The 24,953-nt window shown below is 40.6% G+C and overlaps 3 protein-coding genes across 3 annotated transcripts; 2 read left to right on the top strand and 1 right to left on the bottom strand.

Moving 5' to 3' along the window:
• Window positions 1-4,169: 4,169 nt before the first annotated feature.
• LOC310957846 (protein lifeguard 1) lies at window positions 4,170-7,977 on the top strand (the record flags this gene model as incomplete). Its single annotated transcript, XM_083928580.1, has 5 exons — window positions 4,170-4,430; window positions 5,551-5,751; window positions 6,235-6,363; window positions 6,823-6,966; window positions 7,852-7,977. The coding sequence occupies 5 exons, from the start codon at window positions 4,170-4,172 to the stop codon at window positions 7,975-7,977; spliced, it is 861 nt and encodes a 286-aa protein (XP_083784706.1).
• A 1,195-nt stretch (window positions 7,978-9,172) lies between these two features.
• parp2 (poly (ADP-ribose) polymerase 2) lies at window positions 9,173-19,228 on the bottom strand (the record flags this gene model as incomplete). The annotated part of the gene is made up of 16 exons (XM_083928579.1): window positions 19,081-19,228; window positions 17,143-17,352; window positions 16,431-16,595; window positions 16,151-16,221; window positions 14,730-14,780; window positions 14,451-14,547; window positions 14,218-14,293; window positions 13,788-14,128; window positions 13,412-13,550; window positions 13,219-13,282; window positions 12,979-13,113; window positions 12,318-12,445; window positions 12,059-12,158; window positions 11,291-11,389; window positions 10,928-11,052; window positions 9,173-9,332 (listed from the first exon to the last, which is right to left on the bottom strand). Exons 1-16 carry the CDS (start codon window positions 19,151-19,153, stop codon window positions 9,173-9,175), a joined length of 2,034 nt encoding a protein of 677 aa, XP_083784705.1. The 5' UTR covers window positions 19,154-19,228.
• A 401-nt stretch (window positions 19,229-19,629) lies between these two features.
• On the top strand, window positions 19,630-24,828 carry mettl17 (methyltransferase like 17; the record flags this gene model as incomplete). The annotated part of the gene is made up of 14 exons (XM_083928055.1): window positions 19,630-19,781; window positions 20,619-20,754; window positions 20,847-20,996; window positions 21,107-21,194; window positions 21,473-21,554; window positions 21,751-21,824; window positions 21,910-22,004; window positions 22,119-22,189; window positions 22,339-22,446; window positions 23,317-23,385; window positions 23,469-23,519; window positions 23,621-23,713; window positions 23,918-24,105; window positions 24,735-24,828. Exons 1-14 carry the CDS (start codon window positions 19,713-19,715, stop codon window positions 24,826-24,828), a joined length of 1,368 nt encoding a protein of 455 aa, XP_083784181.1. The 5' UTR covers window positions 19,630-19,712.
• Window positions 24,829-24,953: the final 125 nt, after the last annotated feature.

Raw genomic sequence — 24,953 nt, 5'->3', positions numbered from 1 at the left:
TGGCTGCTCAGGAGCTCTCACACTACTGTCACATTCACCCTTTCACCACCGATGGCAGTGGACATCTACACATCCTCTAATGCAGGGGTTTCAAACTGATCCAGTAAAGGGCCGCTGTGGCTGCAGGTTTTGATTCCAACCAAGCAAGAACACACCTGGTCCAACAAATCAACTGTGTGAAGGCAGTTCAGGTGATTGAATGAGTCGAGTCAGGTGTGTTCTTGCTTGGTTGGGCTGAAAACCTGCAGCCACAGCGACCGTTTACTGGATCACTTTGACACGCCTGCTCTAATTTAACCACTCACACCACATTCACACACGGTGTCTCTGTGTCTTGCCCAAGGACACTTCGACGTGCAGACCGGAGGAGCTGGGGATCGAACCCACAAACTGCTCTGGTGCATGATTTTATTTTGTGTCATGGAAGTTTTAAGAATATGTACCACAGTGGCCTGTTTGATGTTACTCAACTGATGCGCCTTTGAAAGTACATTGGTGTTGAAATATCCGTAAGGACATTTTACATCATATTCAGAATTTGATTTATTTCCTTTTTTTTCAGGAAATTAACAACATGCATGTAGTAGACAAAAAAAACTGAACATAAGGTCAACTTTCAAACGTTAAAAAAATAACTTGCAGTTAAAGTTGCACAATTAATCTGAATTTTATTGAAATTGCAATATGGACCTGTGTAATATCCAAATCACAGTGCGGCACAATAGTAAATAATACAATTAAATGCAAAAATATTTGTCAAAATACCCTTCTGAATAAAGTTGTGTGGTGCTGCAGAGATGTCCCGGCGTACAGGTCTCATTCTACAGACATGAGATCACACCATGATCATTTTAATGTAGAAGAAAAGTGATCGTTCCCCTCCAGCATCGTGAGTCACATCATAGTTGCAATATCAGTGAAAATGATCCCAACTATATATATTTTAGGAGGATATTTTCCTCATATCGTGCAGATCTACTTTAAGTTTAAACATTGTACAACTCGCAGACCTACAAACTCTGGAGTAGTGAAAAAGGCGACAACATACAAAACTCAAACCCTCTCCATTCACTTCTTCTGCCCTGGGTCACATTAGAAAAAAAGGTGTCTGTAGCCAAAGGGAGACCAGATTGCAGGTGTGAACTTGGACAAGAAAAAATGGGATACTGGACATCTACTACTTCATGAGAGTCAAGAATGACCTTTTATTCTCATGTGTTCTGTGTGTATCAGTGAATACCTTCATGTTAAAGTATTGGCACAGACAATACACAACTCTTTGACTGATACTGTCATCAGACTGAATTTCAAGATTCAAGATTCAAGATTCAAGAAGCAAGAAGCTTTTTTTATCCCGAGGGAAATTATTTTGCAACAGTTTCAATACAAAGATGGGAAAGGATCAGAGTGACAATAAGCATAAACATAAATCAAATCAAAACAAAGCTAACATCAGATAAATCAAGCAATTTATTAAGTTTTTACTTTCAGTTTCTGAAAACAACAGATGTGGGGAGATGGTTCAGAGGTCTGCAAACAGGCCACACACTTACTACTGCGATTACGATTTCTGCCTGGCAACAGGGGAATATTTTAAGTATCAAATATCCCAAGACACAAATTAGATAACGTGTGCGAAATGGTCTCATCTTTGACAACCACAACTTTCCTGTTAGATAAGAAAAATTATATACACTATACTACTTTCATTTCTGTGGACCCTGTGTTACTGATTACTGACATGGGGCCCCAGGAAGTCCCCAGACCCCACTTTGACAACCTCTGACCAAGCAATAGTGGAGTTTCCAATTTCCACACTACAAGTCTTCGAAGATTTCTTTTTTTTCAAGTTGTCAGGAAGTGACAACAGACGTGATAAAAGACACCCATCACCACGCAAGGTGTGCTTTTTGCGTTGTCTCTCCCTCAAACAGCACTGTGTGGTGTCAGCAGTTAAAGGTAAGCAGGTAACATTCACTTTGGTCTTTATTCTCTATCATTTATTCTTAACGTGCTTAGTGTAAAGTAAAAGCAGTACCTACTGTTTGCTCTGCTGCATTTGTATCTGCATGTAATATTGACTGGCAAACATGTTGGTCAATGATAACCCATGAAAGCGTCTGTTCACTCAGATCACAACAGACGTATTTTGTCACTTACTCCTGCTGTGCTCCTGTTATACTCGTGCAGATGCTGTGCGGATAGTCACGCGGCCTCTGTCACTGACACCTGAAAACAAACAAAACACTTCATTGGTGAACTGAACTTGATCAGAATTAGAAAAGGAATCAGGTGCAGGGAGAATAACTGTAACAACAGCTCTTTGAAACTAGTTGTAATTGTGTTAATTTGGCTTACGTTTGGTGGGTTTTACTTCAATGAGTGTTTTTGATTTTGATACTTTAAGTACATTTTGCTGCTGTGCTTTTATTTAAGACTTTGATTTTGATTAGGACTTTTATTTGTAATGGAGTACTTTAGGCCGAGGTATTTCTACTTTTTCTACCGCCTAAGACCCGTCAATATAACTGGGAATAATAGTTTATATTATTAGAAATGTGTCTGCTGCTGCTGTCTTGTTACTACAATTGTCAATTTTCGAAATTCAACCATCGAAAATAGTGATTTGTACGTGGTGCCACGACTGTCTGAGAGTCTATGACACATTCCCTTTTTTAAGCTACTTAACATGACACAACACTTTTCCTGCAATGTATGTTGAGTACAAGAGACGTGTCCCCACAGCTTTTCCTTCCTAATAATGTTTATACCGTTCTTGCTCAACATGTGAGCAGCAGGTGCGGTTTGTATTTAAAAATCCAGATCTGATGTAAGCAAACGCTGTAGGCCTTTGTGCTGGAGGACAGATTTCAGAGAGCTGGTGAAAATGTGTTTCCCCACAGTGAACCAACGACACAGACAGACGGGATTTGGAGAAATAGATATTCAACGCTGTTTTGTTCTCCCTCCGCCTTCTTTTCTATCAGTGACTGGTCACCAATAAGAGCATGGATATACAACATTGTCCAGTCGATTAATTAATCCAACTTTATTTGTATAGTCCCTTTCATACAGGTTAGAGCAGCAAAGTGCTTCAACACAGAAAAGACAAAAAAGTGAACAACTTGGAAACCAATGCACAAAATATAATTATATTTGATAATGTAATTTAAAAAAAAACAGTGCAAAATGAATAAATCAATTATAGACAAAAATAAAAGCTAGACGTAAGATAAAATAGATTAAAAAACAAACAATAAAATAAAACCGATAAGAGGAAAAGAATATTCAGGATTCAATTCAAGATTCAAGAAGCTTTATTTATCCAGAGGGAAATTATTTTGCAACAGTTTCAATACAAAGGTTCGAAAGGATCAGAGTAACAATAAGCTAACATAATCAAATCAAAATAAAGCTAACATAAAATAAATCAAACAATTAATTAATTAAAGTGTGACAGAGTGCAACAGACATTGTGGTTAAGCGTAGGTAAATACAATATACAACAATACGCACTGTGCAGTTTAGCAGCAGATTGAAATAAAATAAGTACAAACTAAATAAGTGAGAAGGAACGATAAGTTATAACAGTGTTAAAAATGTTAAAAATGTAGCAGCATTTCCTACAGAACTGACAGTATGGCACAGTGAAGTGTAGCAGCCTTTCATACTGAAGTAAGTTACAGTAAGTTACAGTAAACCACAGTGAAATGTAGCAGCATGTCCTAAAGCACAGTAAGTGTAGCAGCAGATAGTTACAGTACCATTAATAAATAAATAAAGTGATGTAGTGGTGATATAAAGAGACAGTGTAGTATAGCAGCATTTCTCACTTAAGTAAGAGACAGTACAATATATAATATAATATGGTAATAAAAATAACCAATCAAATGAATTCTAATATAATTTTACATAAATATGAATACAATAAAGTAAGTGAAACAAATAATCCAAATAATAAACCGATCATATAAGAAGATTGGCTGAATAGGTAAATAGTTTTACTGTAAGTTAAGATTTCATCAGCTGCTCTCGCCTGCACCTGCTTGACAATACACTATAATAAAGTAGAGCAGGAACTTCCCCCTTCACACTCCTGTTGACCCTTTTATTATAGGCTGTTCCTCTTATTTAACTGAACTTTTGTCTCTGGCGCAGTTCCCTCCAGGATGGCAGATACAGTGGACCCCGTCCTATCCAAAGAGATGCAGGATGCTCCTGGTTATGAAGAGTCCTCACCACCACTGTCACACTCCTACGGAGAACAGCAGCCTCCACCTTACTCTGCAGACCCCGAAATGGACCCTCCACCCAAAATCGACGAGGCCGGCACCTCAGAGTCTGTCGGTGACACCAGCCCAGAGGACTCTCCCCAGATAACCTCATCTGCTTTTGATGACAAGACAGTGAGAAGAGCGTTCGTCAGAAAGGTTCGTTCCACTGGCTACGGGAGTGTTATCCTACACCACATTTTCCCCACCTGGTGTCGAGACCCTCTTTAGGGGTGGGAAGAGAAATTTCATCAGGATACAGGATAAGAAAGCAGAAAAAAATAGATATTTTTGCAACATAGATTTATTTTTCCCTAATCTTTGTTTTTCAGGCTTCTAGAAATAAATAAAATAAATAAATCTGAGAAGGGAAAAATACTAGTAATTGACAAATGCAACCTGTAAAAAGAAATTAATATACATTTCTTTATTTTAAGTGGTATGGAAGCACTGTTTTACCCAAATCTTAGTCAAACTGTTTATCACGAAAAGCATAAAAATCTTGAAATCATTGAAAAACCATCGCTAGGCGGAGGTTCAGTGTGTCGTTTTAAGGTCATAACAACAGACTGCACCATGACTGGTGCAATGAAACTTTTACTGTAAGTGTCTCCCTTACCCCTAAACAAATAGCTTTTTTTTGTCTGACCCACTGCCCTCAAGTCAAGTCAAGTCACTTTTATTTATATAGCACATTTAAATACAACAGGAGTTTACCCAAAGCGCTTTACATTAGAAGAAATCAGGTTTGGGCAGGACAGTAGATAAAAGGAGCCCAAGAATACACAGGTCTTGACAAAACAATGCATAAAATAAGTAAAAAAGAAAACAATATTAAGATCAGCAATCAGCATCGAATAAAAACAGGTGAAATAGAATCAAGCAAGAAAAAAGGAGAAGTAAAAAGTAAGAAGAAGGTTAAAAGCAATAGACTAAGTGAAATAAAATATATAAAAATAAATTAAAATAGAAAATAAAAATAATAAATAAAAAGGCAGTGGGGAATAAGGGAGGGTGTTAAGGGTTGTTAAAGGCAAGAGTGAAAAGGTGTGTCTTTAAATTAGACTTAAAGCTGGCAAGGGTGGTAGAGGACTTAATAAGGAGTAGAAGGGGCTTCCACAGGTTTGGGCCAACAACAGCATTCAAAGGTGTTTGTTCAGATAGATTTTGAACTAAATCCATGCAAAGCATTTCTATACACCTGTAGGATGAGACGCTGTGCAGGATATTTAGTAATAAAGTGTTTGTTCCTTATCTTTAAATTCTTTTCCCTGTGCAGGTGTTCAGCATCCTGACTATCCAGCTGCTGTTCACCTTCAGCGTGGTGTGTGTGTTCACCTTCTCCGACGTGGTCAAAGAGGCGGTGCAAAAAAACCTGGCGGTCTACATCACCTCCGTCATCATCTTCGCCGTGGTCGCCATCTCACTCAGCTGCTGCCCGTCCTTCAGTCGGCGTCACCCCTGGAACATTGTGGGACTGGTGGGTTACAAATACTGGAGCATGAAACCCGACATATCTAATGGGGAAATGGATTTCACACAACAAACTGTATATACGGGTCACAGAAACAGTCTAAACAGACTAAAAGAACAGTTAACCCTGAGAAGATGAGAACAGAATCATAGCTTTGTACTTTAAAAGGAAATATAGATTGGATATGAAACACCTGCGGTCACACAGTCACATCCTGGGAAGAGAAATATACTAGTTATGTAGACAAACTCTCTCTCTATTGACACTGAAAACCGTGGTTTCCTCTTAAGTTGTGTTCACACACTCACAGACTGACTGTGAGGCTTTAAACTAGGACATAGGGCACGTCCACCAGGGTTTTCATGTGTTATTTACAGCAAAGTCAATAAAAGACTATTATATTATGAATCCATCAAGAAAACTGGGGAAAAAAGCAGCTTTGTGAGATGATATGGGAGATGTTTAATGCATTGAATTTTGTGTCTACAGGTTCTGGTCACCATCACCTTGTCATACTCAGTGGGAACCGTCGCCTCCTTCCACGACACCACTATTGTTGTCATCACGATGGGAGCAACGTTGGCCATTTCTTTTGCAATCATTGCGTACTCTGCACAGGTCGGAAAAACCAGGCTGTGCCCAACAGCTGCATTTCAAGAGTTCCTGTTACATATCAAGTTACAGCCCTCGACTGTTTCTTGTAAAGGAAATCCAGATATGACTTGTGTTGGAAAATACTATCAGAAAAGGCCGAATACAGCTAAAACAAGACGTTACATTGATGAATGTCAAAGATAGCTAGAATCAGAGTATTATGTATATATGTGTGTGTGTGTGTGTGTGTGTGCAAAGGGGCAAATTTTCAATATAAAAGAAAATGATCACAACAATTTTATAAATGCTCTTATATATATATATATATATATATATATATATATATATATATATATATATATATATATATATATATATATATATATATATATATATATTGATCAACACTTCATGTATGGGCTGTGATACTTGTTTCCTTTAGTGTAAAAAAAGTCCTCTAATGTGATCCTGTGTTATTTGCAGACTCGTTATGACTTCACGGTTTGCTACGGCATCCTGCTGGTTCTAGCTATGGACTTGATCATGTTTGGGATCTTCTGCACCTTCTACTACAACCACATCACCAGTATCGTCTACGGATGTCTGGGTGCTCTGCTGTATGCACTGGTACGGGACGATGTATACATATATGTGATAATAACACTACAATGTACAGGCCATATACAGCACTACGTAAAGGTAACAATATCGTATCAAATACACCTACTTGTGCTGATCACCTCAGTAGGCTGAACACGATCACTGATACCCTGCAAAAGGGTCCATATGCAGTTTCGTAGGTTCCCAGGTCAACTTGTCTGCCAATAGTTATGAGCAATTTAGAAAAAAAGGCGCTCTGTGGGCCATAAATATGTCTAGTTCCACTTAATTTAAAGTCTTTTTTACATTTAACCTTGTGAGTTTTATTTGAGAGCAAACAAGTGTACAGCAACAATATAAGTTTCTTTCTCAAAGCCTGTTGCACACGTTCGAGCGCACATGCCGCTCCACCCGTTAAACCACAGTGCACACTATTTTCAGATTGAACATGCCGGCAAAATAAATCCAAACAACTGCGAACAATGACTGGGGGGGGGGCTTTGAAGGCAACTAAGTCTAAGTGGGTGCAACAGTCAAAGCCCCATGAGACACACGAGTGGATGTGAGAGCTTTGGTTTTTAGGAGTTCATCAAATCTCGCACACAAAGCAACTTCCACCGCAGCGGTTTGTCAGCGACAACAGTAAAAGGGTCGCTTAGACGAAAGGAAAATGAGTTCCACCACAAGAAACAAACTGTGAGAGAAGAAACTTGGTTAGATGACTGTCAAAATACACTAAACAAGTGTATAATAGGCCTTTATTACACCAGACATTTAGTACAAGTACAAAGTACAGGTGTTACTGATAAAATAATGATGGACTTTCAATTAAAATTCATTTCAATATGTCACTATTTACTATAAGTTATCAGGTGGTTCTCTCTCACCCTGCCCTCCTCTCCCTCCCTTCAGTTCCTGACGATCGACTGTCAGCTGATAATGCAGGGCCGTGTGGATCCAGAGGAATACATTAACGCTGCTCTCATGATCTACCTGGACATAGTCCTCATCTTCCTCTACCTGCTGGGCAGGAGGTGAAACTGTAGACACAAAATACCTTTACACACAAACCCAGACACTCCAAACTGTACCCGCTATGAAAATGTACTTTATTATTATGATGTATATACGGTAACAATGAACAAATTACATGATGAATCTTGTCTTTATCTCAGTTTTACATAAACAAACCTGTATATAAGAAATTGTACTGTATTTGTACGTTCACCAATACAGTTAATTTGACCTGACAATTATAAAAACAAATAAAATCAGTCTGTTTCAGTTTTTCTGCATTAATAAGACACATTCAAGAGAATTTGGGTAATAAATCAGTTTAAATGCTCACATCAAACCTGCCTAAGGAACTTCCTAATCTCAATGTTATCTTATTAAAGTCAGACGCTGATAATCCAATGGTTCCATAAGGTCATTTTTGTTTCACACAGTACCAAAGCATCAGACAGAAATGCAAAACAGTACAGCTCACATTGATATGAGAATGGACGCAACATGGACAAAAAGTAGTGCAAAAATGTTGAGCATATTTTCTGACGTGGATTTCTGCAATTTCCCAGCTCGGGATCAATAAAGTATTTCTATTCTATTTTATCCATCTCCATCTTTTAACCCCACCGAAGTTCACTGCACCATTAATCAGAAACAACAGGGTCCATCATCCTTCTCTGACTTAGGAAGGTCAAAGCTTTGGATCCGTCAAACCCCACTGTGGACATCGCTGTAGGACTGCAACTAAAGATCATTTTCATTATCGATTCATCTGCCGATTATTTTCCCCATGTATGTCAAAGTCTGATTATTGCCAGCTTCAATCTTCTACAGTGGACGTTGATGTACAACAATTGCTTGTTTTATTCGACCAACAGTAAAGCAAGTCATCACATTTGAGAAGTTGTACAAGAGAATTTTTGGCACTGTTGCCTAAAAAAAATGAACTAAAACAATGAATTTATTAATAAAATTTGCCAGTTCATTTTCTGTCTATTGACTGATCAATGAAGTCATTGTTGCAGCTCTTTACATCTGGAAAAATAAACATTTCTAGTATCCACCACCACCCAGCATCATCAGTGTGTTTCAGGTTTCACGTCCTATCCCAAATAACCAGAATCTGACTGTATAAGAAGAATGATACATGATGAGCGCTCTTGCTTTTTGGAGAGAAAATCCTCCAATACCTCCAGATTTTTGAACCATACCGTTTCGCATGGCCTCACCACAGTGAAGAGTAGTTGAACTTGATTCGCAGCAGGTACCTCATGCGAGTCTGAGCAGGGTTGTAAACGATAAACTCGTTGTAGAGGAGGGAGTAATTTTTGTTTTTACCCACCCCCGTCTTTACCCCCGGCCCCATGGGCACGGTCACACCATTCCTGAGAAAGAAAGAGAAGAATACAAAGTTGAAGTTGTGTTTCTTTAAGGACCATTGTGGTGGTTTTAATACATTTAATACATTTGGGCTTTCATTTTAAACACTTCTGTTTCTCAAAAGTTTGTAGATTGATTTGATGAGTTTCAGTCCCTGCAAGCACAACATGAAACTTAGCTGCCAGAAAGGTGGGGAATCTAATCTAAAAATATATATGATGCTTTTTATTGCATGTTCTCTCCGTGTCTGCGTGGGTTTCCTCCGGGTTCTCCGGTTTCCTCCCACACTCCAAAGACATGCATGTGTTAGGTTAATTGATGACTCTAAAATTGCCCGTAGGTGTGAATGGTTGTCTGTCTCTGTACGTCTCTATGTGCCCTGCGATAGACAGGCGTCCTGTCCAGGGTGTACCCCGCCTCACGCCCGATGTCAGCTGGGATCGGCTCCAGCCCCCCGCGACCCCGACCCCGGGATAAGCGGTTGAAATGAATGAATGAATAATCATCAGGTCCAGAAAATGGTCTCACGTTTAAGAACTTACAAGAATAAACGGTTTGTTATCTTTGGCTTTAAAAATGACAAATAAGCATATAGTTTTTATCCACACGGTGGGAGTTTGTGTGTGGAGTTTGCATGTTCTCCCCGTGTCTGCGTGGGTTTTCTCCGGTTTCCTCCCACAGTCTAAAGACATGCAGGTGTTCGGTTCATTGATGACGCTAAATTGCCCGTAGGTGTGAATGGTTGTCTGCCAGATGTGAGCTGGGATCAGCTCCAGCCCCCCGCGACCCCGACAGGGACACGCGGTTGAAGATGAATGAATGATGAATGAATGTTTCTAATCTGATTGTACTAATCACTGCAGGTCAAGCAAAGACTTGTATTTGAAGAATGGCACAGGATGAAATAAGCAATATGCTTCATGCTCAGATGACTGTTCTGTAATGAAAAAACAGTCTTTTTTCCGACTGAAATCTACAGAGAGCAGAGGCAGCAGAGTGCGTGAGAAGGCAGAACTAATGAGAGTAAAACAAGGTCAGTCCATTAGTGTATGAGTCAACACAGAGCAAACAGAGTTCAGCATTTAGTATTTGGACTTTCAGTTTAGTGGTTGAACTCCAAACTGCCTCTTTCTGTAGCAAACCCGTCTAACCTCTCTATAAACTGCTTGAAAATGTCTACATAGCTAAAATGAATGGTTTAAGTAATCTATACGAGCATAGTGTATATTAGATATTGGAGTCCGTGAGCTTAATGTATTGCTCTAAATATTTTAATGTATCTACATAATGCCTTGTTGGTGGTTACACAGACTAGATCACTATAAATCCATTAGTAGCAATTAAAGAAAGAAGTATTTCTAGCCAATATCATTTATTTGAGTTACTCCTTGTAATGTTTGTTATTATATTATATTTTTGCTTTTTTTTTTCATTTTTCCCTGTGTTCATCAACTCATCATGTGTATTTTTATTTGCTAATGTAATTAACAAACTCCCCCTTCTTTCGGATAATGTAATGATTTTTGTTGCGTAAGAGAAAACACAATGAGATCAATGTTCGCCCTGTGTGAAATGTATCAGTGTAATGAGACAGACTCACAGATTAACAGAGTTTTTGGGGTCAGGTCCGGTCTGTCCAAGGCCCTTGGTGCTGTGTTTTCCAGCAGGCAGATTGCTGGCCTCATAGTCGGCATCCAGCAGCTCGTTACAGTCTCCCAGAGCGACCTGCAGCCACACACAGACGCAAGGCATGGACACTGAAACACTGCTGCAGAACATTTGAGCCAAAACATGTAACGTGATATTGAAATCCTGTTGGTTTTATTGTTAATGCGAGGTGTAGACACTGGAATACAGGTCCTGTCAGCACTGAACTACTGTAGAAACACACTAACTACCTGCACCTACTGTGCACACAACTACCTCATAGAATCTGGCCACAGAAAAACGTAAATCAACTCACCTCAGAAAGCAGCAGCAGTCCCACGTTGCTGTTCTGACTGGCAAAGCAGTAGTTGGCACTCTTTGACGACATGTCAGCAAAGTAGATACCTTTTCCAAACTAGAGGAAAGAGAATCAGGGAGGTTATTAACACCGGAATAAAGAATATAATGCTGTATTGAAAATAACAATAATTTAATTGGATTTTGTGCTAAGCACAATCATCATTGGTTAAAATATGTAGAGGATTTTATTCTAAATATTGCGTCAGGTTGTTCTTAGACCAAGCATCACTGTGGTTAGATCTGTTACATAATTGTCAGCTAACTGGTTTAATAGATGCCAAAAGGCATTTTATGTGATGGACTGATTTAAGTATTTTTAACTTGCGAATTTGCTTGTTTGGTGTTTTTTTTAAGCCGAAGGCTCGGGTTTGAGACAATCATAAAAAGCTAGAATTACCACTTTGCTTCCACCAACCAGTCAAGTTGCAGATTACTTCCAAACTGACCAGACGAAGTATATGAAGACAATCGTGAAGGAATTTAATTGAAATATATGAAGTGTATTTTTTGTGCATACATCTTCAAGCCTGCAGTACAAAACAGGATTCCTGATTAATGGACAAAAAGGTGTCTTTATGAGGTCACAGTGACCTTTGAACTCCAACATCTAATCAGTTTATCATTGAATCCAAGTGTACAAAGACATAACGACCCCGTTCTTAGCTGCTGCTGCTGACGACATAAAAACAGTATATGCGTGAATCTTTCTGTCCCTCCATCCTACCATGTAACCAGTGACAGGAGCTTCAGGCGGGGCCACTTTGAGTCCCTGATTGAGAATACCGACCCAGTTAGTCAGGCGGGAACCGTGCCACAACAGAGTCCTGTAGACAGACACACACATGGTGAGCTGAATGAACACATTAAACGTTATAGCAAAGCCCAGCACATACAGTATGACATCTGAGGTGACCATTTATTGTACTTATCAAAAGCCTACAGGTGCACTGACACGTTATCCAAACACTCAGCCCACTGTGTACCTGTTGTGCATCTGTGAGAGGAAGTTGTCAGTCTCCCCGCTTCTGTCCACTGAGAAGATGTCAAGGACAGTCATGTTGTAGTCACAATGGGTGGTGGCGTGAGTGGTCTGGAGATACTTTTCTATCACCTTTACACAGAGATGAGGGAAGTTAACAAGGAAACAAGTGGCCGCACTATTCAGGCTATTGCAGCTTTAGTGTCACTTAGTTTAATATTTTGGTCTAGCCATTTTTATCTGACTGTGTTTCTGTCAATTAAAAGGTGTAAAAGAAAACTAATCAGGCAAAGTAACCAATTCCTTTGTAACAATGTTCAGCCACACAAGTTAATAAAATGCATTCTGGTCTAGTAAGGCTAATGTTTGCCTGTCTTCGTCTCTATATTACGGCTTGAAGCTGATACAGAAAAGCAGCTCTACAAAGATTTTGCTATTTGATGTACAACTAACACATAGATACAGATATACAGTATTTGCAAGTACGAAACAAATGGACCTATAAACTTGGTTTTCTAACACTAATGGGCCAAGAGAGTGTTTTGAAAAGCCTGACGGACTTAAACCACTCATTTCTGATCTTTCTGATTTGACAGTTATGATGCAAGTTCAGTGGCTTGGTTAAATAGTTAATGCACCACATAAATGAGTAATAAACCACTGACCGTGTACTCGTGGCTGCTGGAGTCCAGAGGCTGCAGTTTGCACTGGAGGGAACTGTACTGTCTGTCTAGAGGATGTTCATCGCTGCCTTCACTGGACTGAACCATTTTCATTGCGATCTTAATGTCACTTAGAGCCTAAAATAAGAAAGAAAAAATATATAGATATTACAGTTTGGACCACCGATGTAACTGAAGACATAAACAGAATAATAATTGATTGATTCTTTTAAACTAATTTACCTCCAACAGCGTAATTTTTTCCTTCAGCTCATCTTCTGTACGAATGATTGGAGGAGTTCTCAACCTGGAGAAGTACATCTTTCAGTTGCAGCAAGACACTTTTCACATTACGTGAAATGTTTCCTAAATTCAGACTTCAGTTTCTCAACAGCATTAGTGCATTTCTACAACTGCACAGCCACATATTCCCTACCCAAAGTCATGTGGGATGCGGGTGTAGAACTGGTTGCAAGCTTCCAGCAGCTCACGACTGCCACCCTTCTTCTTCAAACAGTCCTCGATTTTCTTCAGTGCCGTGTAGCCTGCACTGATCTGCTCTGAGGTCAGCTTGCCTGCAGGTAGAAATTTAAAATACTAGGCACAACAATGGATTTTTGAAAACACTGAGCAAAAATGAGGACTTTGAGAACTTGTTCTATCGCATTTTTGGACCACATAGTAGCACCTTGAATATTAAAATGCTCTAATGTAATCTATACACTTCCATAAAATTCTGGGACTGTTAAAATAGGTGTAACAAGACACATTCAGGCACTTTTCTGTTGGTATTTCGATTCATTCCGACTGACCGAGAGGAGCTTTCCGGGTGTCAAACTTCATCTCCAGCACACACTCCTCCATGGCTTTGATGTCGCAGATTAGCTCCAGGAGCGACTGGATCTTCACATCCAGTTTGGAGATCCTCTTTTCGGGTGCAGCCTCCACTGTCGTCTTGTTGTCCTCCTGGAACAGTGAAATATATGAATACACATAATGACAGAAGACACCGAGGAGCGACAGTTGGTTCTTCTTTTTGTTGCGCCTTGCCTTTTCATTCGTGCTGTAGTCCATGAACACCATGTCATACTTTCCAGCTACTTTTTCAAAACTCGCTCGGTGTTCCCACTCATTCTTGGTTTTGTCTAAAAACCTGTGGCGAAACAAACACGTTTTAGAATTTCACTTAGGTCACTTCACTGTGAGGCATATGGAAAAAGCGTTTTGATTGCACTATCTCACTTTTTCTTGAAGACATCTTTGGCTTTCAGCAGGTCTCCACCACAGGCTGTCAGACTGTTCTGACCCACTTTTCCCACTAAAGAAATAACAATAAAGAAATGAAAGAGAATAAATAGTGAGTTTAAATTTTAGAAAAGGTCTTTCAAACTGCATGGTTGTGTTAATCCAGTGCATAAAAACAAACATTTATACATGAATAAACATGTTAGGGAATAATGGGCACATAGACTCACCTCTGCCCCATCTCATCCACACATGGTAAGCCTTAGAGCTGTCGTCTTTCAACAGCTGGATCAGGTAGTATTTGTTGTTGTTATACTGAAGATTTGTCTGCAGTGGTGAATAACTTATTAGAATATCTGTTACCCTATTGACAAGTACTGTTTCGGTGCATTTAGAGCACTACTCAATATGGAAACAAAAACTATAGCTTTTGAATTTTGAATAAGAAAATTCCCTCCCAACATTTGGCTTTGAGTCGACGTGTAATCAAACGTTGTTCAATTATTTACCTGATTCAGCATCACGTCGTAAACATCCTTCCCTTCACTGTAAACATGAGCCTGAAAGAGAAATAAAGACTTACTACAATAAATGAAGGCGACTGCACCTGATAAAAAATGAAAAACATATCATTCCTGTAAAAGTCTAATTCATTGTTATATTGATTATTTACACAATAATCATTTCTGAGGGGCATTTTCACAAATTGAAAAATAAGGACAAAAAATGCTCCATAAGCACTAAAGATAAAGAAGCAACCAAAAAATGTGCTTGAACGATTGCAACTGAGGACTTTTCTCGTTATGGAGTAATGTAACAATTCTTTCTTCCATTTATTTCCCCATCATCACAACTTCCAAGAATCCAAACGTCCTGAAGCTGCTTGGTTTGTTCGGCCAACTGTCCAAAGCTGGAACATATTTTATTCACTGTCACATATGATGAGGCGGTAAATCCTCATAAATGAGAAAATAGTTGCAGAGCCCTTGTCTTTCGTGTTATAAGTGGGTTATATTGGGTATTTATCTAATGGAACTGTGAGCCCTGATGAAATGCTCATGTCCAAGGATCAAACTCAACCCGAGCAAACTACATCAGACATTATTCATTCATTCATTCATCTTCAACCGCTTATCCCGGGGTCGGGGTCGTGGGGGGGCTGGAGCCGATCCCAGCTGACATCAGGCGTGAGGCGGGGTACACCCTGGACAGGACGCCAGTCTATCACAGGGCACATAGAGACGAACAGAGACAGACAACCATTCACACCTACGGGCAATTTTAGAGTCATCAATGAACCGAACACCTGCACGTCTTTGGATTATGGGAGAAAACCGGAGAACCCGGAGAAAACCCACGCAGACACGGGGAGAACATGCAAACTCCACACAGAAGGGCCTAGGCCGGGATGCGAACCTGGAACCTTCTCGCTGTTATTGCTGTACGTAAATTTTAATGACCGCAGTGGTATTTTCCAATCCAATCTGATGCCGATACCTGTATATTTTAAAATGTAATATAAAACCATAACAAATGTTGCAAACAGAATTGAAGTGACTAGATCGCTGTAACTGTATTTCTGTGTATGATATTAATAAAAAAGAAATGACTGAATCTGAATGCTGGATCGGCCTCGTTCATCCGATATCCGATCCAGCTAATTAGTCAATATCTGTGGAGCCGTTGCAGCTGTAGTTTGCTTGACCTGCGCACACAAATGTACATTTCTAAAAAGTTGCTCTGGGTAAAACAATCGTTTATAAGAGTTTGATTGATTTAAGGCCGGACGTTTAATAGAGTAGTAAAAACACGTTCCTGTATAATAAACCACAAACTGTGTCATGCTCACAAGAGGAACTGGAACTGGAGCAGGGCTTTGCAAAGGTCAAACCACAAGCGGGAGAGATGTGGATCGTGAGTTTCACTGTACCTTTCCGAGTTTGGCTTTGCATTCAGGGTCCACTGGAGCTTTTCCCTTCATGACCACCGTCCTCACAACCTCTATTCAACATCCAAAGATCAGAGAGAAACCATTAATGAGGTCGGCTGACCTTTAATATGAAGTGCACATAACACCGTGTTCTTTTAACCTGGTGAAACCACAGGATAATGTTGCTAGTTTCTGCACTTTGTGGGTCACCAGTTACTCAACAACTTTAAATAGTATTTCACTTTCTGATGGTATCAGACAACCATAAAATCTATGTTACCTCCACTTTTTATTTCTTCTTTGGGCATTTTTTCAGGTTTAATCTGACTCTTGCTCCCTCTCTTCCTCTTAGGTGCAGGTTGCTCTTCCGGTATCTCCTCTTCCTCTTTAACTTGAACCGCACTCCCAATGCGGGCAGTCAAGTCACCGGCGTCATTCGAACTTTCTGAACAGAAGAAGACGAAAAAAAGAAGCCTTTCAAAATACCTCTAGTCATTCAGATTGTTTGTTAAATGTATACATAACTAAAACATGAACAAAGTTTCGGACCACTTATACTGTGGCTACTAAGAAAATGTGAAATAGGAGGTGGATTTGTAGAAAAGACACTGAAAAATTAACATGGACTTGGTAAATGGACTTGTACTTATATAGCGCCTTTCTAATCTTCTGACTACTCAAGGCGCTTTCAGTGTTTGTCACATTCACCCGTTCACACAGACATTCACACTGATGGCAGTGGACATCTACAGACCATGTAATCTGATCTAACCATTCACACCACATTTACACACCCATGCGCAGCACGGGGAGCAATTCGGGGTTCAGTGTCTTGCCCAAGGACACTTCGACATGTGGACCGGGGGATGTGGGGATCGAACCACCAATCTCTCGAGTGGAGGACGATCCACTCTCACACTTATCCACAGTCGCCCACATGACATTGATAGCAAAAATTCAAGCAGACACATATGGCATAAACACACTCTTACCGGGTTTTACTGCCTGAGAGCGAATCTTCCTCTTGTACTTAGTGACAGGGTTAATCTGGACCATCTTCTTCAGGTCCACTTGGTAGGGCGTCCCAGAGCCCAGAGACAGCGTGACCGAAGAGTTTCCTGCAGACACGGCTGAATCCAATAAGGCGCAGGCTGAAGGAGAGTACGGCTCCCACTGGCCTTCATCTCCTTTCCACTGCCACACTGATCATTCACATACGTTGGATAAGAAAGAAATAAGAAAGTGGGACAAGTAGAAAGAGGGCTGTTAAGTAACATGCTGGTAGCTTTCCCTAGTCATTATTTTGACTGTTTAAGGAGAAAATATTCAATTAATAAAACATAATAGAGTTGTGACATTCATGAACAGACCTAATGTATTGAACGGCTCTTTAACCCGAATGATGGGAACCAAGTCGCAGTTATGCAGTTTTTATATACGTATTTATATATATATATATATAATATATATATATATTTTGAAAAGGTCCTTGCAGAACAAAATGTTGGGTAAACCTGGCCAATCCCAAGCAGGCTAGTTTCCCCAACAGTATGTCCCCTAAAATAACTACACAATTATTAGAAACAAAATGATATGTGTAGGAGGCCTGGGCTGAAAAGCATAATCTGATCAGAACATAAGTTTGGGCGAGCCACATATGCAGGACAAATGCATCAGTGCAGATTCAAAAACTGCCCCAAACTACAGCCTCTAAAGCCTGTGAATGTTCTCATTCGTCCAGGTCGTCGTTATCCTCAAAGCAATTTCAGTCAAAAGCAACTGGACTTGGTTATTTGTCTATGAAGACGTTTCACCTCTCATCCAAGAGGCTTCATCAGTTCATGTACGCATCTGACCAGGCCGGGACTGGTCCAGATCCAGGACCAGGACCAGGACTAGGACCAGGCTGGGACTGGACCAACTATCTGGTGTGAGATCCAGGTATTTAACCTCTCACAAGGCCGATGATGTCTAAAACAGCCTCTAAAGCAGGTGTCTCAGACTGATCCAGTAAAGGGCCGCTGTGGCTGCAGGTTTTTATTCCAACCAAGCAAAAACACACCTGATCCAACAAATCCAACTGTGTGAAGGCGATTCAGTTGGTTGAATAAGTCTAGTCAGGTGTGTTCTTGCTTGATAGGAATGAAAACCTGCAGCCACAGCGGCCCTTTACTGGATTACTGGGCGGTAGTAGCTCAGTCCATAGGTGACTGGGCTGGGAACCGTAGAGTCACTGGTTAGAGTCCCGGTGTGAACCGCGTATGGAGCGTGGACTGGTGGCTGGAGAGGTGCCAGTTCATCTCCTGGACACTGCCGAGGTGCTGTTGAGCAAGGCACCGAACCCCAAACTGCTCGGGGCGCCGGTCACTGGCAGCCCCCTCGCTCTAACATCTCTCCATTGGTTGCATGTATAAAGGTCATGTCTGTGCCTGTGTGTGTATTTAGGGCCTATGTGTGTGTAACATGAAAAATAATAGAGTGAAAATTGAATTTCCCCATTCGCGGGACTAATAAAGGACTTCTTCTTCTTCTAGTTTGAGACACCTGCTCTAAAACGACAGTAATGTTGAATCTAAACCTCTCTAAAATAAACCTGAACATTGGGATTTATTGGACTGGGGTCGGGCTGTTAAATTAAACTGCATTATTAGTTAGTTGCACCATATAAACTAGCATTTTCCATTCATAAACAATACCACTTGCATCCCTGTGCAGCCAAGACTTTAGGTTTGAGGGGCGGTTATAGGTTTTACTGGTGTTACAGGAACAGAAGCCACCCTGGGCAGAGAGTTGGTTGGTTACTCTTAAAACCTCGCAACAACAGTAAAGACCACATGTACAATAACATTAATTTCCCTGCTGTCCTCTGCTGATGACGTCATTACAGCAGCTAACTCAAGCTAACCTCGCAGCGGGAAACAAGCACCGACCTGTTTTTGACGGGACTTCTTCAGTTTCCTGTGCACTCGGACTTTTATTTCTCGAACCTCTTGTCCGCCTCATGTTGTTTTTATGAAAAACAAGCAGCAGTGGGTTCGCTACAGTGACGTTAATAAAAGGGACAACAGCATGGAGCAACAGAGAGGATGCGAAAGTTTTGCCACCACGGTTTCCCAGCCGGTGCCGCCAAAGATCGTCAAGTATGAAGATGTATCACTCCGCTCTACACCCGTACTGTTACCATGGCAACGATTTTAGCACACACCTAAAACAAAGTTGAATTAAGTTCAGAGTTATTCTTGAATACTCAGACTTTATCCTTGGCTTTTAATAATTTGTGTTTATGCGTAATTTTGTTCACACTCTGCTAAAATGAATGTGAACTAAGCCATATGCCGGGTACGTTGTGCCTGTGCGGGAACAGGGGCAGAGTGAGCACTCCTGTTTGTGCTCGAGCACCCGGAACAGAACTTCGGAACAAAGGTTCCGCCTTAACCGAAGGTCGGAATTATTTTGTTGAAGGGTTGGTAAAAAAAAAAATCTGTACGTGCCACCATGTGTGAATGAAAGTTTAAATTAATGCTAAGTAAACATAAGAAGTTACTGTTCAGACGCCGAGGATATGGCTTCAAGGAGCTATAGCGCGTGTGTCCTCTGTCGGAGGGCGGTTGTCGTGAAGATGGGCTGTAGGGTGAGTGCGGTTTGTGAATGTCATTGAACGCAGCATCTTCACTGACGTTATGGAGGTCACACAGACATGCTGTGAGAAACAGTACTGAGATAAATAAATAGAGACATGTTCACCATTGAATGTATATGAATCCTAATATCCATTCACATACATTCAATAATTATATCCCTTCAGGCTGCTCCTGCTGTCGGAATGCATTTGTTGTTTCTACGCAATGTAACCGTTTTATAACCTGGTTTCTGACTTGGTAATATAGTTTGTATTGCTTATTAAGATATACTCTGCTATAATTATACTGTAATACTGCAAATGTAAATAGATTTACAAGCAGAAACTCTATTAATTTCAGTCTGAGTCAATCATTTAATTGCTAAATGTAAATAGCCCAGCTGATGTGTGCAAGTACTGAATTCAGTCCTTCAGTCACCCAGCAACTAACGAGCAAAAGGCACAAGCTTATGAAACACTATGGTATGCTTTTTATTCATTTATCTGGTGTTTGCAATTATGATTTCACTATGCTCTTTTTAAAATATGTGTTTGTGTACATTGTGACTTTATGGATTTCCTTTAAATCCATTATAAAATGCCTAGTTTCAAGATAAAATAGCCGTGAATCAGAGTTCAGAGAAGTTCAAAGTGTGAGTTCACTAATGAAGAAATCTGAAATAAAATGTGCTCTGGACTGCAGATTTTAAACTGAATACCAAAATATTGGCCCTAAAACTCAAATGGTATGTCCTGTTTGTTTATTATTTTACTTTAATGTATGACCACAGGGAGGTTGGTTGCTGCTAACTCAAGGTGTTGTAAAGAAACATTTGTTTTCATCCCCAGGGAACGAGTGGAGCTGCACATCCACAGGTAGATTTCCTAAACGGAGAGCCACACAAGAAGCACCCAGGTGTGACCAACCTTAAAACGCTGCGCCTACCTGACGAACTCCACATGGCTGCACGGTCCATTATTCACAGTAGGTTGAGTCATGATGAGCGTGGCTGTCAGTTTGCATACAAACCATTCTGTAGCTTCACTTTGCGACTCTTCAAATCACTCCACCCGCAGGTGCTCAGGTGAACAGGCTGTCTGACCGCGCTCACAGCCTCACCAACTTCCTGTGGAGCAGAAAACGATCTCTCGAGGATTTGACTCTGAGGAAGAAAGCTGTGAGCCTGGAGAAAGAACTTTGGGAGAAAGCGATGCAGAAGGGAGGAGGTGGGTGACGCGTGAATTAGGAAAATAATAACCCATGTATAATACTGTAACTGCAAAGAGATTATATAATGCAGTAACTGAAGAGAATTAAATGTGCTCTTATATTGCAGATATAGACCAACAACTGCTGGATGACCGCATCAAGAGGAAAGTGCTTTCAGAGCTCAGAAGAACCACATATCGCTGGACTCCCATGAAGTAACTCTTACTTTTATTTACACTTTCTTTTGTAGAAATATAAAATCTAAAGTGTGTTCGGACACACAATTTAACTACTTTCTGATGGGGGAAAAGTGCTCTTTTTAAGACAAGATACAAGTCTGATTTGAGCCAATGCTGACCGGTATTCAACATTTGGATCCATATATAGACCTAAGGCACATTGGCAACTCATGTTCAACTGTCACAAAGCAGAGTGGAGCGATGTGTCTGTAGATTTCACCTGTTTGATGTTGAGCTCACTGTCTGTGTTTCAGGTTTGATGAAGAGTTAGGTGTGGTGTACATGGCAGCTCGACTGGCTGGGGGCTATGCAGCAGTGAGGAGAGCTATAAATGAGGTAATGGTACAGGGTATAGAAAAACATATTTTTATGGTGGTAAGCACAGGCTGACATCACTAGACTAACAACACATGCTTAGAATCGTCTAGTTTCCAGGCGAGGTAGAGAATGGGAAAATGACTAAATAAATGTCCGTATTACTGTGGAATATGACCTTTTTTCTGCCCCGGATGACATCTTTTTATTATTTCAGATAAAGAAGAGGGATCCCTCTTTTGCCCCTCAGTCTCTCCTGGATTTTGGATCAGGGCTGGGAACAGTAGTGTGGTTAGTGTATAACACAGCTGCAACATAAAGAGAGTTTTCATGTAAATGACAAGGTTATGAACCGGGGCTCTCTATCCTCCCACAGGGCGTCACACTCGTGCTGGGGCGACACTCTGAAGGAGATGGTGTGCGTGGACAGCTCTGGGCCGATGAACACTCTGGCAGAACGACTTCTCAAAGGTGCACACACAAACACTCGTTTTACTTTGGATTTGTAAGCCTTTTTTTAGTTTGGGCTCTTGTCAAATACCTGGTTGGAAAATCTAAGCATTCGTTGTTTTGTGTGTCGAGCAGGTGATGAGGAAACAGCTGAACCTCACATCAAACATGTCTATTTCAGACAGTTCCTCCCTCTCTCTCCTAAGGTAACCCACAGTAACCACATGGCACCTAAGATGTTGCTAAAATATGGAGCAACGTTAGGATTCCCCCTTAACATTTTTCCACTTATGGAGCAGCTTCACTTCCATCTCAAGGATAAAGAGCCCTGACAGTCCTGTGTTTCTCCTTCCAGGTGCAGTTTGACGTGGTGGCAGCAGCCTTCACCCTGTCAGAGCTTCAAAGTGTGAAGGAGCGAGAAGAGGCGGTGTTAACTCTGTGGAGAAAGACGAGCTCGTACCTGGTTGGTTGAAATAAGGACAGAACTTCACTTTTAGATGATTTGCACCTTACTGTCGTTTTTCCTTGGTCCTTTGGACTGTGTGTGAGGTCCTTAGTACTTATGAGACATATTTATAAGCTGCATCCAGCAGCTCTATACATGGTTTATTGGTGCTGGAAATCCTTGGAAACACTTTTTTAATGTGGTGTGTGTTTGAATAGTGCTTGGATTTTGGGCCCCCTCGAAAAACGAGATGACTCAGTCTCAAGTGGTTAACCGTAAATAAACTTGAAACTTGATTTTGGATGAAGTGATAGAAACTGCTTGAAATTAAGGTTATATATGATGCCAATTTTGTCATCCTCACAAAACACAAGTTTGGTTGTTTATAGCACAGTAACATCTAATTCAATGTGATGAAGAAGTGCAATGGTGTGCATACTGTATATGATCTATGTACAGTATATAAATATGTAATGTACTAAAGCTCTAAGGTGCTGGAAACGCTTGAAAATTAACTTTGAAAAGCTTGAGAAGTGCTTGAATTTGACTTTGGAAGTGGTGTAGGAACCCTGTCTATAACCCCACCCTTTGGTGGCCACAGTTTTTCGCCGTAGAAGGCTGAATATGTAGTTTGTGTGGTTGTGAGGTTGCGTGTGTGTGAATGCATGACAACGAGAAAGCACGCAAGCATACTTGCTTGCAGCTATTACAAATTCAACCTTGTATTTTTATCTTGTTGCATTTCTATTGATCACTCAGTCACTTCTTTGCTTTGCTTTTTTTGACTCTTGAGTGAATTTCTCGGGTGTGGGATCAATAAAGTAAGTCTTAACTTATATATTGCAACTTATCTTTAAACGTTTTCTGGTCTTTCCATGTTTTGTATAGGTTCTGGTGGAAAATGGGACTAAAGAGGGCCATCAGATGCTCATGGAGGCCAGAGACGTTTTATTAAAGGTATCCAAATACAGCAGATAAGATAGCACTTTGGTGCATGTGACAAGGAAGCAGACTGATGACTTCCAGTTCTCTGTCTCCAGAAACAAGAGAAGACTGCCTATGACACCAGACCAGCGTCAGTGTTTGCTCCGGTACGTTTCAATCTCAGCTGGTTTCAAATAACACGGCGCTCTTGCAAACCTGCTGTGTCACAGTCTTCTTGCATCTTCCCTCCGTTGTCTTGTTTTTCCAGTGTCCTCATGAATTGAAGTGTCCTAAACTGACCAGAGAGAACATCACACCCTGCAACTTCCAGCAGATGTACCAACCGCTGCTTCTGCCCGGGGTGAGATAAAACTCTGGATTACAGCGTTCTACTTGAGCTTACAAACAAAAGTAACAGTAACAGGCCTTTGACTTCAAATGAAATTGGCTTCTGAAAAAGCTGACAATTGGAGCTTTTAATGTGAACTAATTCAATGAAAATGTTGTTCACTACTATTTAAAAACAGGGTCAAATCACAGATAATTTCCACTCGTTTATTTTCAGCACAACGAACGGCAGATGGAGAAGTTCAGCTACCTGATTGTGACTCGGACAGGACCAGCAGAAACCGGTGTGGACTGGGCCAGGCTGATTGCACCGGTGCAGCGCAGAACGAGACACGTCCACTGTCGAACGTGCTCCTCTGACGGACAACTACAACACCTCGTGGTGACGGCACGAAAAAACAGCAGGTAAAGATCCTTTGGCACACATACCGTCAAACTCATCGGCAGCCTATTCATTTGTGATCAGGGGTCAAAGCTTGGGTTTGATTTGTCAGTAAAAATGTGGTTCAAGAGCTGGGAGGGGATTGGATGAGAAGTATTGGTGGTGACAGCATTTGGCTAATGCAATTATTTCATACCCTGTCTACTAGAATCAGCATTTATTATTGGCAGATTAAACGTACATAATTAGAAAGCGTGTCAAAAGAAACAAAAGTAAGTTAGTGCCCATCCAGGCCAGGTATTGATTAAATTTGATTGGATTTGATTTAGTTGGGGCAGTACCTGAGATTACTGGTACTAAAACTATAATTTTAATTTGACAAAATGAGCCAAACCTTTCAAATGATAAATATCTGATTAAAGAAGAGACTAAATTTGCATCATTTTGATAATCTAATCAAATAATAATAAAAAACCCTTCAATACCAGCTTTTAATGCATGGTGCCAGACACATTTCATCATTGATCCTCAGACCGTGTGCTCATGATGATATGCTGATTTTATTGGAAACTGAATTACGGTAAGCTCATTGTCCAACGTGTCACAAAGCATCTCAGTTTGACTGAAATTGTGTTTCATTTTCTTCAATCAGAGATATGTACCGCTGTGCCCGGAGCAGCGACTGGGGAGATCAACTGCCAATCATTCAGAGAGTCGATGACGACGTCCAGAGTGACTCAGAGTGATGATTCATCAAAGGAAGAGGATAAAAAAAACAACCTTTAGAAACAAGACTGCCGACCAAGGACTCATTAGCTTCTCCTTACTGGAATTGTTTAGACTGGCTCATTTGATAATACAGATTACTTCA

Source organism: Echiichthys vipera (genome assembly GCF_963691815.1).
Source record: "Echiichthys vipera genome assembly, chromosome: 15".
NCBI classification, from domain to species: Eukaryota; Metazoa; Chordata; class Actinopteri; order Perciformes; family Trachinidae; genus Echiichthys; species Echiichthys vipera.
This window is presented reverse-complemented; position numbering and strand designations above follow the sequence as displayed.